This window comes from Pelophylax lessonae, assembly GCF_965119305.1.
Source record: "Pelophylax lessonae genome assembly, chromosome: 11".
NCBI classification, from domain to species: domain Eukaryota; kingdom Metazoa; phylum Chordata; class Amphibia; order Anura; family Ranidae; genus Pelophylax; species Pelophylax lessonae.
Window position 1 is genome coordinate 152920065 of NC_138778.1, and position 16689 is coordinate 152936753.

Genomic DNA, 16689 nt, shown 5'->3' on the forward strand with positions numbered 1-16689 from the left:
CATGCACCCTCCTATAAAAAAAAGCATTCTCTAGTATTACAGACCAAAGTGAACATGTGCAGAGTGCATCCAAGGCTCTGGAGAAGGATTGGGGACAGTGGAAGAAGGGGAGGATCAGAGAGGACAGGATCAAACAGCCTATTTACACAATGCAGATGATTAACCCCTTAGGTTCCACAGTGAGTATAACAAGCATGCTTTACTGCATATACACCCTGATTTTACTGTTGTGGGTTTAGTAACACTTTAAGGTTTTCTTCATGCAGCTTCCTCCCCCCCCCCTAAAATACTTACCCGAGCCCAATCTCGGTCAGTGATGTGCACAAGAGCAGCAGCTCTGTAGGCTGTCTCTTTCCTCTTTGGAGAAAGAGGCCATTGGCTCCTGCTGATGTCAATCATAGCCAGTGAGGAGAGAGTGGGGGCAGGGCAGAGCTTTGCTCTGTGTATCAATGGACACACAGAGCCAGCTTGGGAGCGAGCATGCACAAGTGTCCTCAGAGCAAGCAGCATGCCATGGGGGCACTCAGAAGGGGGGGGGGGCAGGAGCACCTGTGGGGTACCCCAGAAGATGGAGAGGGGCTGGTCTGTGCAGAACCATTGCACAGAGCAGGTAAGTATAACATGCTAAGCTGGCCATACATTATACAATTTTCTTATTCAATTTCCTTTAGATTTACCTTCAACTGTATAGTGCAAGGTCCTGCCTAAATGCATATAAATTGAAAGTGTTTAGGTTTGACCTCATATTATATGTATTTTGGTAGATCTAAAGGAAAATTGTATAATGTCTGGCTATCCTTAGTTATTTAACCTCTTCACGATAGCGCCTCCTGGCCCATTAAGAGGTTTAGGATGCCGGGAGGCGGGGTTTAGGATCATGTCAATCACGGCGGTCACATGTTTCAAGAACTCACGCCTGCAAGCAGCGATCGGGAGATTTCGGTTAGGCACCGGTAATTGTTCCGGGAGCGCCCCAGGCACGCCCTCTCAACACGGCGGCATTGGCCACAATTCATGCAAATATGCGGCCTCTCAGCGACAAAGCCCAGGTGTCGAGAGATATTTAGAGAGAGAGATACAGATACAGCTGGTGCCAATGGGTTAAAAAAAAAAGACTTTAGAATCAGTTTATTGGCACAGCTCCATGTCTGCTAAATGGCATCGTTTTTCTGCATGCCGAGAAATTGCACAATTTTGCGCGCATTCCTGACACGCAGTAATGTGACCCTCGCCTCAGAATTATATAGTACAAGAGTCTGCCGGATTGGATACAAACTGATTGGATGGATAAATAGAGCCTCATGGGGCATGGGTCTGGTCAATCAAAAAGGTGATTGCACAAAAATTGTTCAGCTAGATTGTATAGTGCATGGTCGCCTGTATAATCTCCTTTAGATCTATGGAGTACAAGGGCCTGGTCTGATTGTGTACAAGGTGATAGGATGGTTTTACATATACTATACTGTCAAAAGTATTGGGACGCCTGCCTTTACACACACATGAACTTTAATGGCATCCCAGTCTTAGTCTGTAGGGTTCAATATTGAGTTGGCCCACCCTTTGCAGCTGTAACAGCTTCAACTCTTCTAGGATGGCTGTCCACAAGGTTTAGGAGTGTGTCTATGGGAATGTTTGACCATTCTTCCAGAAGAGCATTTGTGAAGTCAGGCACTGATGTTGGGTGAGAAGGCCTGGCTCGCGGTCTTTGTCCTAATTCATCCCAAAGGTGTTCTATCAGGTTGAGGTCTGAAAAACCAAGTTCCTCCACCCCAAACTCACTCATCCATGTCTTTATGGACCTTGCTTTGTGCACTGGTGCGCAGTCATGTTGGAACAGGAAGGGCCATCCTACAAGTTGGGAAAACAGTAATCCCAACACTTAATACCAAGTGCCAGTGGCCATCATCCCTAGTCAATGTATATAAAAAGATAAATCCCCATTGGTGTGGGACTGTGAATGCCACTGGACACTGTATATTGTAATAAAATATAATTTTTATTTAGATCAAAATGCACAAAAAATATTTTACAAACAAAATGTCACAAATACATACAGGGCATATAAAAATCGCATGCAATTGACAGACCATGTACCAGACCACATTGAAGACGCTCAGATGCATATGCACCATATGCATCTGAGCGTCTTCAATGTGGTCTGGTACATGGTCTGTCAATTGCATGCGATTTTTATATGCCCTGTATGTATTTGTGACATTTTGTTTGTTTTGTTTGTAAAATATTTTTTGTGCATTTTGATCTAAATAAAAATTATATTTTATTACAATATACAGTGTCCAGTGGCATTCACAGTCCCACACCAATGGGGATTTATCTTTGTATATCCCACAAGTTGGGAGCATGAAATTCTCCAAAATGTCTTGGTATGCTGACGCCTTAAAGGAGTTGTAAAGTCAGAAGGTTATTTATCTTAATGCATTCTATGCATTACTATAAAAAGCCTTCTGTGTGCAGCAGCCCCCCCCCCCTCAGCCCCCCAATACTTACCTGAGGTCCCTCTAGCTCCAGCAATGTTGTAGGAAGGTCTTGGGACTCCCCTCCTCATTGGCTGAGACAGCAGTGTGGCGCCATTGGTTCCTGCTGCTGTCAAAGTCAGTCAGCCAATGAGAATAGAAAGGGGGTGGGCCAAAGCTCCGTGTCTGAATGGACTCAGCTTGGGTGCCCCCATAGCATGCTGTTTGTTGTGGGGGCACCCAACAGGAGGGAGGGGCCAGGAGCACAGAAGAGGGACCTGAGAAGAAGAGGATCTGGGCTGTTCTGTGAAAATCCACTGCAACAGAAGTACGTATAACATGTTTGTTATTTTTACATTAAAAAGAAAAATGAGACTTTAGTATCATTAGTGCAGGTTCACAGCATGGACCACGACTTGTCAGGCTGACCAGTCGCCTGACAAGTTGCGGTAGTGTGAATGGGGTCTAAGAGTTCCCTTCACTGGAACCAAGGGGCCCAATCCCTGAAAAACAGCCCCACACCAAAATCCCCCCCCTCCACCAAATGACTTGGGCCAGTGCCCAAAGCAAGGTCCATAAAGACATGGATGAGCAAGTTTGGGGTGGAGGAACTTGACTGGCCTGCACAGAGTCCTGACCTCAACCCGATAGAACACCTTTTGGGATGAATTAGAGCGTACACAGGCCTTCTCAACCAACATCAATGCCTGACCTCACAAATGCGCTTCTGGAAGAATGGTCAAACATTCCCATAGACTCCGAAACCTTGTGGACAGCCTTCCCAGAAGAGTTGAAGCTGTTATAGCTGCAAAGGGTGGGCCAACTCAATATTGAACCCTACAGACTAAGACTGGGATGCCATTAAAGATCATGTGCGTGTAAAGGCAGGTGTCCTAATAGACCAGTGGTTCTCAACCAGGGTTCCTTCAGAGGCTGCTAGGAGTTCCTTGAGCAATGAGCAATTTCTGCCTCTCAGATAAGTTTCCCCGACACCATTCATCAGCTATCTGGAAGAAGGTAATTCTTTCCAATGTCCACAAGTGTGAGGAGCATTCATCCCACTGACCATCACACTAATGTATCATGAGTTGTAAATACAGTCAGTATTGGGACGCCTGCCTTTACACACACATGAACTTTAATGGCATCCCAGTCTTAGTCTGTAGGGTTCAATATTGAGTTGGCCCACCCTTTGCAGCTATAACAGCTTCAACTCTTCCGGGAAGGCTGTCCACAAGGTTTAGCAGGGGTTCCCTGAGACCTGAAAATGATTTCAAGGGTTTCTCTGTGTTGAAAAGGTTGAGAAAGGCTATTTTAGACAACATAGTATAGCTTTGGTAAATAATAGTATAGCTTTGGTAAATAAAAAGTTGATTGCACAAAGATTGTATAGTCAGATTGTAGCATGTATGGTGAGCTTGCAACATAGTTTTCTCTTTGGTTACTTAGGAGATAGAGATCAACTCCCAGGGAGCACACCGCCTATAGAAAACCTGCTTTTCCAGCTAACGATTCCTCCATAAACCCCTCAAACATTTAAGGTAAAGGCCTGGCAGGTTGCTGAGTGGTTAACAAAGCTCCAGTTTTCCAAGACAGGCCTGGTAATGTAACCAGCTGAGCTCCATGATATATGGATATCGGAGTTAAATCCATCAATATAATTTATGTGAGATCTGAATAGATCCGAATGCCCCAATTCCTCCATAATATAAACATTTTACATGAGACTTGTGTATATCCGGACGATAAAATGGGTCTCAAGGGGGGAATTTGCAGGCTATTAATATTTGATGCACAGATGTTGTGTAGATTCTGGTTTACAATGCATCCCACACCGACTAAGCTGGACCCTCTAAAGAAAGGAGAATGTCCCCCTTGACTGATAAACGTCCCCAATAAGACAAACTTCCCATCCTGCGCTCTTCTATTTGGCTAGGCTTTGACTTTTATGACAAAAGCCATGATTTTTTTTTCTTCTCTGTGTGTCTGCTTAGTAGATCTGTGCTGGGGCTGTGTGTGGGTGTGTGCATAGCAGATCTCATTGTCTCTCCTTTTCTAGCAGCGCCATTTTGAGGGCCCTTAGAAAATGCCTTCTCCTCCTGCTGGGTCCAAACACACTAATATTATCCATATGTTCAAAGCCAACTTCAGGCCTTCCTATGGCTGTCTACATTTACATTCTTCTATTGGAAAAAGTGTATCTGGGAAATGTTACATTGTTTCATGCCATTGAGAATTACATCTTCTTTGTAGCAATTAGTATTACAACCTTCAATTATACAAGCAAACAGAGAAAAAGAAAAAAAGCCTGAAATCAGTATGATGGGCACCTAAAAATATAATATATCACTTCCCTATAGACAGCAATAGGATACATAAAAACTAAATTCATTTATTTACATTTCAATTTTTTTTTTTGCACATTCTCATATCAGAATTTAATTTTAAAAATCCAACCAGCTGCATTCTCTATACTTCGATTCTAAAATGTGTTTAGCATATTCTCATTTCAGATTTTATTTTAAAGAAATCTAAGTACCATGTAGTCTATATACTTCAGTGAATTGCATGTTCTAAAGTCAGAATTTATATTGAAAAAAAATTCCAGGGATCCTTTATTTATATATACTTAGATTCTACAAAACGTTTTGCATATTCTTATTTTAGAATTTAATTTAAAAAAAATTCAGGATCAAATATTCTATATTCTTAAATTATAATATGTGTTTTGTATGCCAGGATTTAATTATACAAATATCCAAGGATTATGTAATATATATATATATATATATATATATATATATATATATATATATATATATATATATATATATTTATATATATTTATATATTTTTTTAAATTATACTGTCTTGCACATTCTCATGCCAGCATTTAATTATAAAAATATCCAAGAAGGATCATGTATCTATCTATCTATCTATCTATCTATCTATCTATCTATAGATATATATATATATATCTATATATATCTATATATATATATATATATATATATATATATATATATATATATATATATATATATATTTAGATAGATATCTATGCATGAATGTATGTATGTATGTATGTATGTATGTATGTATCTATCTATCTAGCTATCTATACATATATATATAGATAGATAGATAGATAGATAGATAGATAGATAGATAGATAGATAGATAGATAGATAGATAGATAGATAGATAGATAGATAGATAGATAGATAGATAGATAGATCTATATATATTCATATTTATATATATATATATATATATATATATATATTTATATATATATTTAAATTATAGAATGTGATTTGCACATTCTCATGCCAGAATTTATTTTATAAAAAAATATCATATATTCTATAGTTTTGTTTTAAAAAAATCTATTATGTGTTTTTACACATTCTTGTATCAAATGGTAATTACAAAATAAAATTTCAATGATCATGTATTTTATATACTTACATTCTAAAATTTGTATTGTACTTTCTCATGTCAGAATTTAATTTTTAAAAAATCCAACGAACGTGTATTTTATATTTTTAAATTCTATTATGTGTTTTGTACATTCTCATGTCAAAATATAATGACAAAAATCGTGCATTCTATGTGGGCTGTGCACAGTCTCATGTCAGAATTGAATTACAAAAGAAAAACAAAAAGAAAAAAAAAAAAAACCGAGGATCGTGCATTCTATTTACTTAGATACTATTATGTGTTTTGATTTGAACATTCTTAAGTCAAAATACAATGGCAAAAATCATGTATTCGATATGTGTGGTGCACAGTCCCATGTCAGAATTTAATTACAAACAAAATCCAAGGACCATGCATTCTATTTACTTAAATTCTAATGTGTTTTGCATGTTTTCTTCTTAGAATTTAATTTAAAAAATTACAACGATCATGTATCAGATGGTGGTTTAAAAATTATTTAAAAAATATGATCGAAGCATAAATTAAAAAAAAAACTGAACCAGATTGTAATTTTTATTAACATGGTAAAATTTTTCACACGAATTATTATAAAGACAACTTTGTGAAAATAAGGACCAATAAATTATTATCAAATAACTAATAAATTGAAAAGAAATTCAGAGAAAATAAAAAATATATAACATAAGACTTAGAATATATACCTAAATCTAAACGAACATTTTTGATTCCTGAGACATCGCTAAAATAATGTTCAAATCAACTGATTTATTTCTCCCCCTGAATGGTTCTAATCGACAACTAAAGTACAAAAAAATAAAAATAAAAATCGTGACTTTAATTTAATAGCTGGCGGTGGATCAATAAATATAATAAATAGTATAAATAATACCCTCGCACGCTGGAGGTGAATACTCTGCAAGAAAAATAATGAGAAAAATGCGGATATTAAAAATCTAAATTGTGGAGATCCTTGCTGCAAAGTGTGCTAGTGAGAAAGTCGATATCTTCTTGAGAGAAGTGGACAGGACTATTGAGGGAACCCTCTGAAATGTGTAGGCAGGAGTCTGACGGGAATAAAGTCAGCTCTGACAATAAATCGTCCTGGCTTTCAGAGAGGACATTGTCCATGCTACCCACCTCTGCACTGGGCTCAGTCTCACTGGTGGGTGTTGGGTAGAGGGGGCTTCTGGATGTGGATTCCTTGCCTGAAGGAAGCTGTTGACTGATAGGCAACTTAGGAGTCTCAGGCTTGTAGGGGTCTGGCTCCCTCAAAGAGTCATTGGCATCTAGTCCTTGGTGGTAGGCTGGGCTCTCATCTCCATCCTCTAAGGGGTCGCAGTCCTCCAAGTTGGAGAAACTCAAGTCCCCATCCTGTTGGTCTTTTTGCTGAGTCTGTCTCTTGTGCTTCATCCTGCGGTTCTGGAACCAAACTTTGACCTGTCTCTCGGTAAGATCTAGCAGAGCAGCTATCTCCACTCTCCTGGGTCTGCAGAGGTACTTATTGAAGTGGAATTCCTTCTCCAGCTCCAGCAGTTGGGTGTTGGTGTAAGCTGTCCTCAGCCTCCTATTGCTGCTGTTGGAGTCCTGGATTCCTGTCGGTTCTGGAAAAGCAATCGCTTACGTTATAAATCTAGGCACACACAGCCATTTCTTAGCTAACCAATTAACCCTTCTGCTGCTGGAGGGCAGCCAACTAAGAGGATTGCAATGCTGCAAGGATGGCTCTGGCAGCATCAGGGTTAAGTTTAGCCAGGAAACTCGATTACAAATTGTATTGTGACACAGATCAGAATAGTCATAAATAATCCCGAGCAGGTTAACGTGTTACTTTTATCTGACTGCCATTTATTTTATCAGAAATGTGAACAGCCACCACCCCCATATCCTTTCCTGCCAAAAGAAATAAATAAATAAAATATACCCCCTTTACAGCATTACATTGCATGCAGCAACAATGCACAACTGCTATGTCCTTCTTACTGTGAAACATTCAAGGATCCAGAATCAGTAAAGAGATGACTTTATAATTATTAAAATAATAGGATGAACCCACCAAATAAAATGATGAAGTCATGAACCCCCCAAGATCCAGAAACAATAAGGACATAGTGACTATATCATTATTAAAATAAAATGATGAACCCACCAAGATCCAGGGGAGGTAAAAACCACAATGACTAATATCAGTATTAAAATGAAATGATGAAGCCATGAACACCCCAAGATCCAGAAACACTAAGAAAACAGCGACTGTATCAATATTGAAATGAAATGATGGACCCATGAACCTCCCCATGATCCAAGAACTATAAGAACACAGTCGACTATATCATTCATAAAATAAAATGATGCACTTATGAGCCCACCAAGATCCAGGAGCAACAAGAACACATTGGCTTGATAAATATTGAAATGAAATGATGGACCCATGAACCTCCCCAAGATCCAGGAACAATAAGTACATAATAACTATATAATTGTTGAAATAAAATGATGGACTTATGAGCCCACCAAGATCCAGGAGCAACAAGAACACATTGGCTTTATAAATATTGAAATAATATGATGGACCCATGAACCTCCCCAAAATCCAGGAACAATAAGTACATATTGACTATATAATTATTGAAATAAAATGATGGACTTATCAACCCACCAGGGTCCAAGAACTAAAAGAACACAGGTATCTATATCATTATTAAAATAAAACTGGACTCATGAGCCCACCAAGGTCCAGGAACAATAAGAACACATTGACTTTATAATTATTAAAATGAAATGATGGACTTAGGAACCCCCCTCAAGAAGCAGGAACAATAAGAACGCATTGACTATATTATTTGAAAATAAAATGATGGATTTATGAACCCACCAAAATCCAGGAATCATAGGAAAACAAATATTGAAATAAAATGATGGGTTTATGTACCCACCAGCAACAATAAGAACATATTGACTATTATTTTAAAATAAAATGATGGGCTTATGTACCCACCAGGATCCAGGGACAATAAGAACATATTGACTATTATTTTAAAATAAAATGATTGGCTTATGTACCCACCAGGATCCAGGGACAATAAGAACATATTGACTATTATTTTAAAATAAAATGATTGGCTTATGTACCCACCAGGATCCAGGGACAATAAGAACATATTGATTATATTATTTCAAAATAAAATGATGGGCTTATGTACCCACCAGGATCCAGGGACAATAAGAACATATTGATTGTATTATTTTAAAATAAAATGATGGGCTTATGTACCCACCGGGATCCAGGGACAATAAGAACATACTGACTATATTCTAAAATAAAATTATGGGCTTATGTACCCACCAGGATCCAGGGACAATAAGAACATATTGATTGTAATATTTTAGAATAAAATGATGGGCTTATGTACCCACCAGGATCCAGGGACAAAAAGAACATATTGATTATATTATTTCAAAATAAAATGATGGGCTTATGTACCCACCAGGATCCAGGGACAATAAGAGCATACTGACTATATTTTGAAATAAAATGATGGGCTTATGTACCCACCAGGATCCAGGGACAATAAGAGCATACTGACTATATTTTAAAATAAAATGATGGGCTTATGTACCCACCAGGATCTAGGAACAATAAGAACACACTAATATTGAAATAAAATGATGGACCCATGAACCGACCAAGATGCAGAAACCATAAGAACCCAAAATAAAATGATGAACCCCATGATCCCTGAATGATGGACCCCAGGACAGACCTGCTGGTGACCCCCCTGCAGACTCAGGCGTTGACAGGGGGGCTGGTGGGGATCCTTGGTTGCTCTTCTTGCCTGATTTTTTTTCCTTCATCCAGGGGAACTCAGTAGCCAAATGGCCAGGCTGGTGGCTAGGCTGCTGGAGCAGGCCATTATCTGTCCGTTTTTGGCTCCTAGTCCTCGGCTGGCCACCGGAGCCCGGATTCAAGCTGGGGATGGTTTGTTCAAAAGGAGGAGGAATTAATGTCGAGTCCTTGATTGATGAAGTTTGAAATGTCTCCAGGACAGCAGGGAAGGACGTCAGGCACTCTGCTAGCGATGGCTGGCTGTTGATGAACCCGATCTCCCTCTCAAATTCAAAATTCATGGCTTCCCCTGGCCAGCCTAGGGGTGGGAAAAGGAAATATTAGGATCCCAATAATCCCGAGGCCCTATTATTGTATATTGCTGATAAATCAGGCGTATGGGGACCCTGATGTATTAAACTGAAGACTGGGCGACTTGCAGCCAATTCCTGGTCACGTGACTGAGGCTGACCAATGGGGACAGCAGGCCTGCAGAAAAAGAGTGCATTATCACTGCGAATTAATTCTTATAAATGTATGGGGGGGCTTTCCCAAAAAAAAAAAAAAATATGCTGCATGTACTAGATGGCAATGTATAGAAGAGAAAGCGGTAGGGAAAGGGGTTACTACTGAGGATGACCAAAGCAGCTGCAATGAGTACACCAGGATAGGCACCATGAGATGGGGAGAGAGAATGTACTTCAGCCATGATTACAGAGGATGACCAGAGCAGAAGCAGCTGAGAAGCAAGATAGGCACCATTTAAGAAGGTTTAATAGGGAGAGAGAAGGTACTCCATCCATGATCACAGAAGATGACACTTGGGGTCATCTGGAGCCCAGTTGTTGCTTTCCAGGATCACTTAGTGAAACTCCAGAATAAATCCTTATGGAGAGGCTGCTGAGTAACAGGGATGATTCCTGAGCCACATCACAAGAGAAGAGTGATCAATCTCTGGGGTGGAGGGGCAGTGTCAGCTAAGAATTCCTCCCTTTATGACTATGGGAAGCCGAGGACTCCACAAACTGGAAATGTGTCCAACAGCCAAACTGGGGCAGAAAGTCACCAGAAAAAAAAAAAAAAAAAAGAGAGAGAGAAATCCTGACTCCTTCCAAGTGTCTGGGGGTTGTGATCAGCAAGCTGCTGGGCTAGTCGTGGAAACTTTTGTTTGATAAAAATCTGCGTGGGTGGTGGGTGTAGAGCAAGGCACAGTCCCAGCAATAATCAGTGTGGATGAAGAGGGGACAAAAAGAAGAGGACTTTTCTGGGACCTGGACACTCACATTGTAACCACAGAGGATATCTTTCTTTAATCCAACAGCTTTATTGCAGTAAATGTTTTGCTAAAGATTCCCAAACCATATTCCCCCTTTTTTTTTTTTGCACTGTAGAGCAAGAAGTAGAAAATGTTGGCCTCCTGGATTTCTTCTGCTACAGAACCTGGTGGAAAATGCTATGGATTTTTTTTTTTTTTTTTTTTGCACTCGGTTTGGGAAAAGGGGGGGGGGGGTAGGCTGGAAGCCTGATTATTCTGTTTGGTGTTACTTAAAATGCGAGGTAAGAGATGTTACATAATTGATATGAAGGGTTAATGTCACCATGTAGCCAGCAAAGGCAGCATGAAGGGACAGAGCCCTTCTTTACTTATTTATATATGCATGTATTTATGTATATATGTATATATGGGTCTGCATGTTCACTATGCTTATGACACCAACATACATTTTTTTAACAATTGTAATTTCTATCCATGCCTCAATAATATGTGTCTAACACACACACACACACACACACACACACACATATATATATATATATATATATATATATATATATATATATATATATATATATATATATATATATATATATATATATATATATATATTATAATTAGCTTGCTATATAATGATGTAATGAGATTGTTCATAAAGAAGTTGAGAACCTTCAAACAATACATTTTGTTAATTTTCACTTTAGTTAGCTAACTATGTAAAAAGCTAATTTCTGGTTACTTATTTCATCAGCACATGATTTGATCATGAAAGATTTATTTTGATTTTGTGAAGATTTATTGAATGATTGATTTCTTTATTATGTGAAGATTCTCTATTTCTGTAAATCAGCCTTTCTTTCTTTCTTTCTTTCTTTCTTTCTTTCTTTCTTTCTTTCTTTCTTTCTTTCTTTCTTTCTTTCTTTCTTTCTTTCTTTCTAATTTCTGGTTACTTATTTCATCAGCACATGATTGGATCATGAAAGATTTATTTTGTGAAGATTCATTGAATGATTGATTTCTTTATTTTGTGAAAATTCTCAATGTCTTTCTTTCTTTCTTTCTTTCTTTCTTTCTTTCTTTCTTTCTTTCTTTCTTTCTTTTTTTTTTTTCTTTCTTTCCTTCTTTCATTATTTCTCTCATTAACATCATAGAGATAGCTTGTTATAAAATATGTGTTTGGTTTTTATGATATAAAATGAATACTATTTGCACAAGCAGGACAAGTATCCTTATTATAGCAAAAACTGAAATTTGAAAATAACAATATCTTTATTTATTCTGGTTTGTTGTTCTTTCCTTGCTATATAGGTTTCTCTTGTATAGATCAGGATTTGGGAATTCTTGCACATGAAAGGTTTTGTGAAAACAAAGCTGAACTGAACCATCTGCCTGACTTCCTCCATAACTCGCCATTTTCTGAACAGGAAAAAAAAAAAAAAAAAAAAGATGGCGTCTGTTCTATTGTAGCCTTCACTTCTCCTAGACACAGCTTCAGTATTTGCTCATGGGGTTCTCCTGAGCAGTGCTGCTTATTCCAATGTTCTTTTATAACATAGCCAGGAGCAAATAGATGTAATTTAATGTACAGACTCTTGTGTGTGTCTGTACTGCTTGAGGATTGCAGATTAATGAGTTCTGAAGCAAGCAATAGCTATTAGATCGTTTTTTTTTCTATATGGGAGAGTGTACAAGACACATTTTATTTATTTATTTTTAATTTTAAGCAAACATGATAATTTGTTCTTATTTCAAATGAATAAGCTTTGATCCTATGTTTCACACTGATGCTAATTAAACGTTTTATATGCTATAAAGACTCTTGTCTCACTGTATGTTATTTATGCTGCCTAAATGTATTTTTTTTTTTTTTGCACATTGGATGCAGTCATCTCAGGAGGAGAAAGGGATATCATTTTCCTTAAGCCCTCCCTTTTAACCCCTTGTGAATATTCATCTCATAGAGCTTCTTTGTAATGTATAACCCTCACTTTCTTTCATTCCTGTCCTTTCATTTTTACACATTTTTGGTGTGTTTCTCTGTATCCTTTTTTTTTTTTTTTTTTTTTGCAACTCTCTTCATTTTAATTGTGGGGCCTCTACTTCTACATCATTCTTTTAAACTCATCTGGGCCTGCAGTTCCATGGTTCAAATAATAAAAGCAGACTTTTGAGTTAATCCTGTTCTGTGCTTTCCCTTGCCACGTGTTGTTTTTCTTTTTCTTTTTTTTTTTTTTAATAGGTTTTTTTTACCAGTATTATTACAAATTCCCTTAATTTGCAAATAAGTATGTTCTAGAACAGGTAAGTGGATGATACCTATCAAGCACTTAAATATTTTTTTACACTTCAAGAAAGATTTACTGGAGAACAAGTAGGCCACTGTTGGAACTTTATAAATCCTGTATAATAATAATAATAATTTTAATAACAACAATAATAAATAAATAATAGGCCGGTTTTATGAAACTGACTTTGCTTTAAACACCCATATGGGTTGAGGGATATTATTATTATTATTATTATTATTTTTATTATTATTATTATTATTAATAATAATAATAATAATAATAATAATATTTTCACGATTATTATTATTATTATTACTATTATTATATAATTGTAAATAATAATACCAATAATAAAAATAATAATTTGGTTATTAATAATATTATTATTATTATATAAAATAGTAAAAAAAAAATAAAAAAAATAATACAGTCATCCATTTATTCTGATTAGACCACTGAAGTTGACACAGGCTGGCTAAAAGTGTATTACCTTTAGTAAAATACACATGTATATTTGGTATTTCTTTTCCCTCTAAGCTACTGGTTTGTGTAATCTGTAGCTATCTGCTCTCTCATTTCTCTTTCCTTGTGTTTGTCTTTTACTGGAGAATACTCAAACAAGCAGAACGTTTACTCAGATACATAGCCAGCAGTAGACACAATTCTGGGGGTTCTTTGTACAATCCTGGGCATACAACAAACAGACCAACCTGCAGTGATTTCATACAGGCAGCTTAATAATTAAGAGCAAATATTGACATTCTTCAGTACAAACATATCTAGAATTAAAGCAAGCTGGCTGGTGAGGAGTGATCCAACTCTTGTCCCCACAACTACACTAATACAACAGGAATGTTTTATAACACAAAGTTTATTCCATGATATTTTTTTCAACAGACAACTTAAAAAAAAACATAATAAAAAAAAAAAAAAGGAAAAATGACCTACAAGGAACAAAGAGATCTCCAGAGGGTGTTGTGCAGTCTCCCTATTCATGGCTAGACAATAACTGTTGGATGGGTTTTCCCATACCTCCAGTAGGACTAGTTACATTATCCATTATTACAAGAAAACAAACTAACATTTTTTTTTTTTCCTAAAATACTAGAATTAAATAGGCATTATTGTACAATGACAGGGAAACACAAACTTTAGAACAAGAAAATACCAAAAAAGTACAATTTCCTTAATTATCATAAATACGTTAATATGCTGGATAAATAATACAAAAAGGAAAAAAAATAATTGTTTCGACCGGCTTCCATAAGCAGCATTAATAAATAATCTCTACACATGACCACACAAGCCTGGAAGGCTCCAGGTTTGAGTGAGGTGGGCCTTAGGCTGCTCTCACCCTTTGTAAACTCGAAGTGCAAGAGAGATGTCCACACAGGTAGCTTAGCAAACACTGAGCAGAATTCACTGTGCTTAGATTGGTGAGTAGACATCTCCTAGTATAGTAGTTCCTATACTATATACCCTGTATTCATGTTAAGACGAAAGAGCAAAGATTACTCAGGTGCCTAACCTTCACAGAGAAGTGACATCAATGGCAATTATCTAGAAAATGTAGTCAGCAACCCCTTTGTATCTTAATGCCTAGGCACCTACCACAGCAATGTAACAATTCTCATATTCTATTTTAATGTACAGATCACATTCAGATAAAATAAACACAGTTGAGATCAACATTGTGCATACATTTGTGTCTGTGATCATTGGGCTGGGACTTTAATCAATATCAAATTCTACAGAGGACTTAGAGAGGTGGCTAGTATCTTTTATTTTTCAACTAGAAGGCTTTTCAACTGAATGAACTGAATGGGTGATGTAATAAATGTCAATCTTATGAGCCTATTATATACCATTGAAGATAATAACAGGTACCTCTACCACCAAAATACAGCCCTGAGAAGCACTTGTGTTGATAAGATACATTTAAATTACAGTGCAGCATGAATCCTGTAATAACTCCAGTCTGTAATGAAATACAAATTAAAACAATTTTAAAAAATAAGACATCAACACAAATGCTTCTTTCTTCTCTATTCTGAGGCAGTGCCTTAGCTCAGTGCCCCTCAGTCTGCCAACATATTTCTTTTCTAGTTAATGCTGATTTCTTCTTCACAAGTGGGTCAATTTAGGAGCTTCTTGGATCCTTCCCTGATGATGTGAAGAGAGCTCTGTGTAGGTTGGATGGGGTTCACAAGGTGCATGATGCTGGTTGGTTGGCATGGGTGGAGCTCCACTGTAGTCCATATTGTTGGTCTGGTGTGCAAGGTGGTTCAGACCATACAGAGAAGGGCCTTGTGCTGACACTGAATCCACATAGTTCCCCCCAACATACACTGGACTCCCTTGCATATTAGGAGATACATAACTACTCCCATTTCCTTGTAGGCCATGATGGTCGTATTCTGGAGCAGTGTTTCCATACTTCTGCTGGGAAGGACAACCTTTTGCAGGGGTCTGATAGTAGGCATTTTGGTGGGATTTGTTATTAAAGGGAGGTGGTGAAGGAGTGTCAAAGTTAGCAGTCATTGAATGCATGGATCCCAAGAAGCCTGCAGAAGACTGCATGCTCAAGGGTGGAGTGCTGGTGGGTGAAGGTCCTCCAGAGGATGAAGACATCCCTTTTACCTTTTGATCTTTCTTGTACTTCATCCTGCGGTTCTGGAACCAAATCTTAATCTGCCTCTCACTGAGATTCAGCAGATTTGCCATTTCAACCCTCCTTGGTCGACACAAATAACGATTGAAGTGAAACTCCTTCTCCAGTTCCACAAGCTGTGCGCTGGTGTAGGCCGTGCGTGCTCTCTTGGAGGCAGAAGAACCCGGGGGGCTCTTGTCACCACTGCAGCTCTCTGCCGCTTCAAATGAAATAAAAGATAATTACTACACTCAGAAATTGAAAGCATGATTTCATAATAAATTCTCTTAGCCACTGCCTCTATCTGGTCTTCCCCGCATTAGCCTGCACTTCATAAGCCTGGCATTTATTAAGAGCTCTGCTCCCCAAAGCTGCCCTGGTTTATGGAGATTTGATCAAGCAATGTAGACAGTTGCTTCATGACCTTTTATCTATGATTAAATTATTATTTCTGCACAGATAAAAACACAGTAAAAAAATGCCTCAGGTATTACATAGAATATTGGTTCCCAGTCTTAGTCTTCAAGCAGCCTCAACAGATCATGTTTTCAGGATCTTCTTCATGGCTTGGTTTTTTTTAATCTAAAATTCATTCCCAAAAACTTGACCTGTTGATGGTACTTTGAGGAACGAGGCTGGGAAACACTGGCTATACATCATACAATTTTCTTGTTCAGTGTCCTTTGGATTTATCATTAACTATATAGTGAAAAGGCCTGCCTGATTGCATA

At 37.6% G+C, this 16689-nt stretch overlaps 2 protein-coding genes across 8 annotated transcripts in view; both read right to left on the bottom strand.

Annotated features, from left to right (window-relative positions):
- Positions 1 to 6485: 6485 nt before the first annotated feature.
- On the bottom strand, positions 6486 to 11172 carry HOXB2 (homeobox B2). The gene is made up of 2 exons (XM_082272926.1): positions 9683 to 11172; positions 6486 to 7522 (listed from the first exon to the last, which is right to left on the bottom strand). The coding sequence occupies exons 1-2, from the start codon at positions 10044 to 10046 to the stop codon at positions 6867 to 6869; spliced, it is 1020 nt and encodes a 339-aa protein (XP_082129052.1). The 5' UTR covers positions 10047 to 11172; the 3' UTR covers positions 6486 to 6866.
- A 2657-nt stretch (positions 11173 to 13829) lies between these two features.
- Positions 13830 to 16689, bottom strand: part of HOXB3 (homeobox B3) — a 90702-nt gene continuing 87842 nt past the window's right edge. For all 7 annotated transcript variants that reach the window (XM_082272552.1, XM_082272547.1, XM_082272549.1 and 4 more), the window contains one exon: positions 13830 to 16178. In XM_082272552.1, coding sequence (XP_082128678.1) covers positions 15433 to 16178 — 746 coding nt within the window. In that variant the 3' untranslated portion in view covers positions 13830 to 15432. The remainder of the gene's footprint in view (positions 16179 to 16689) is intronic.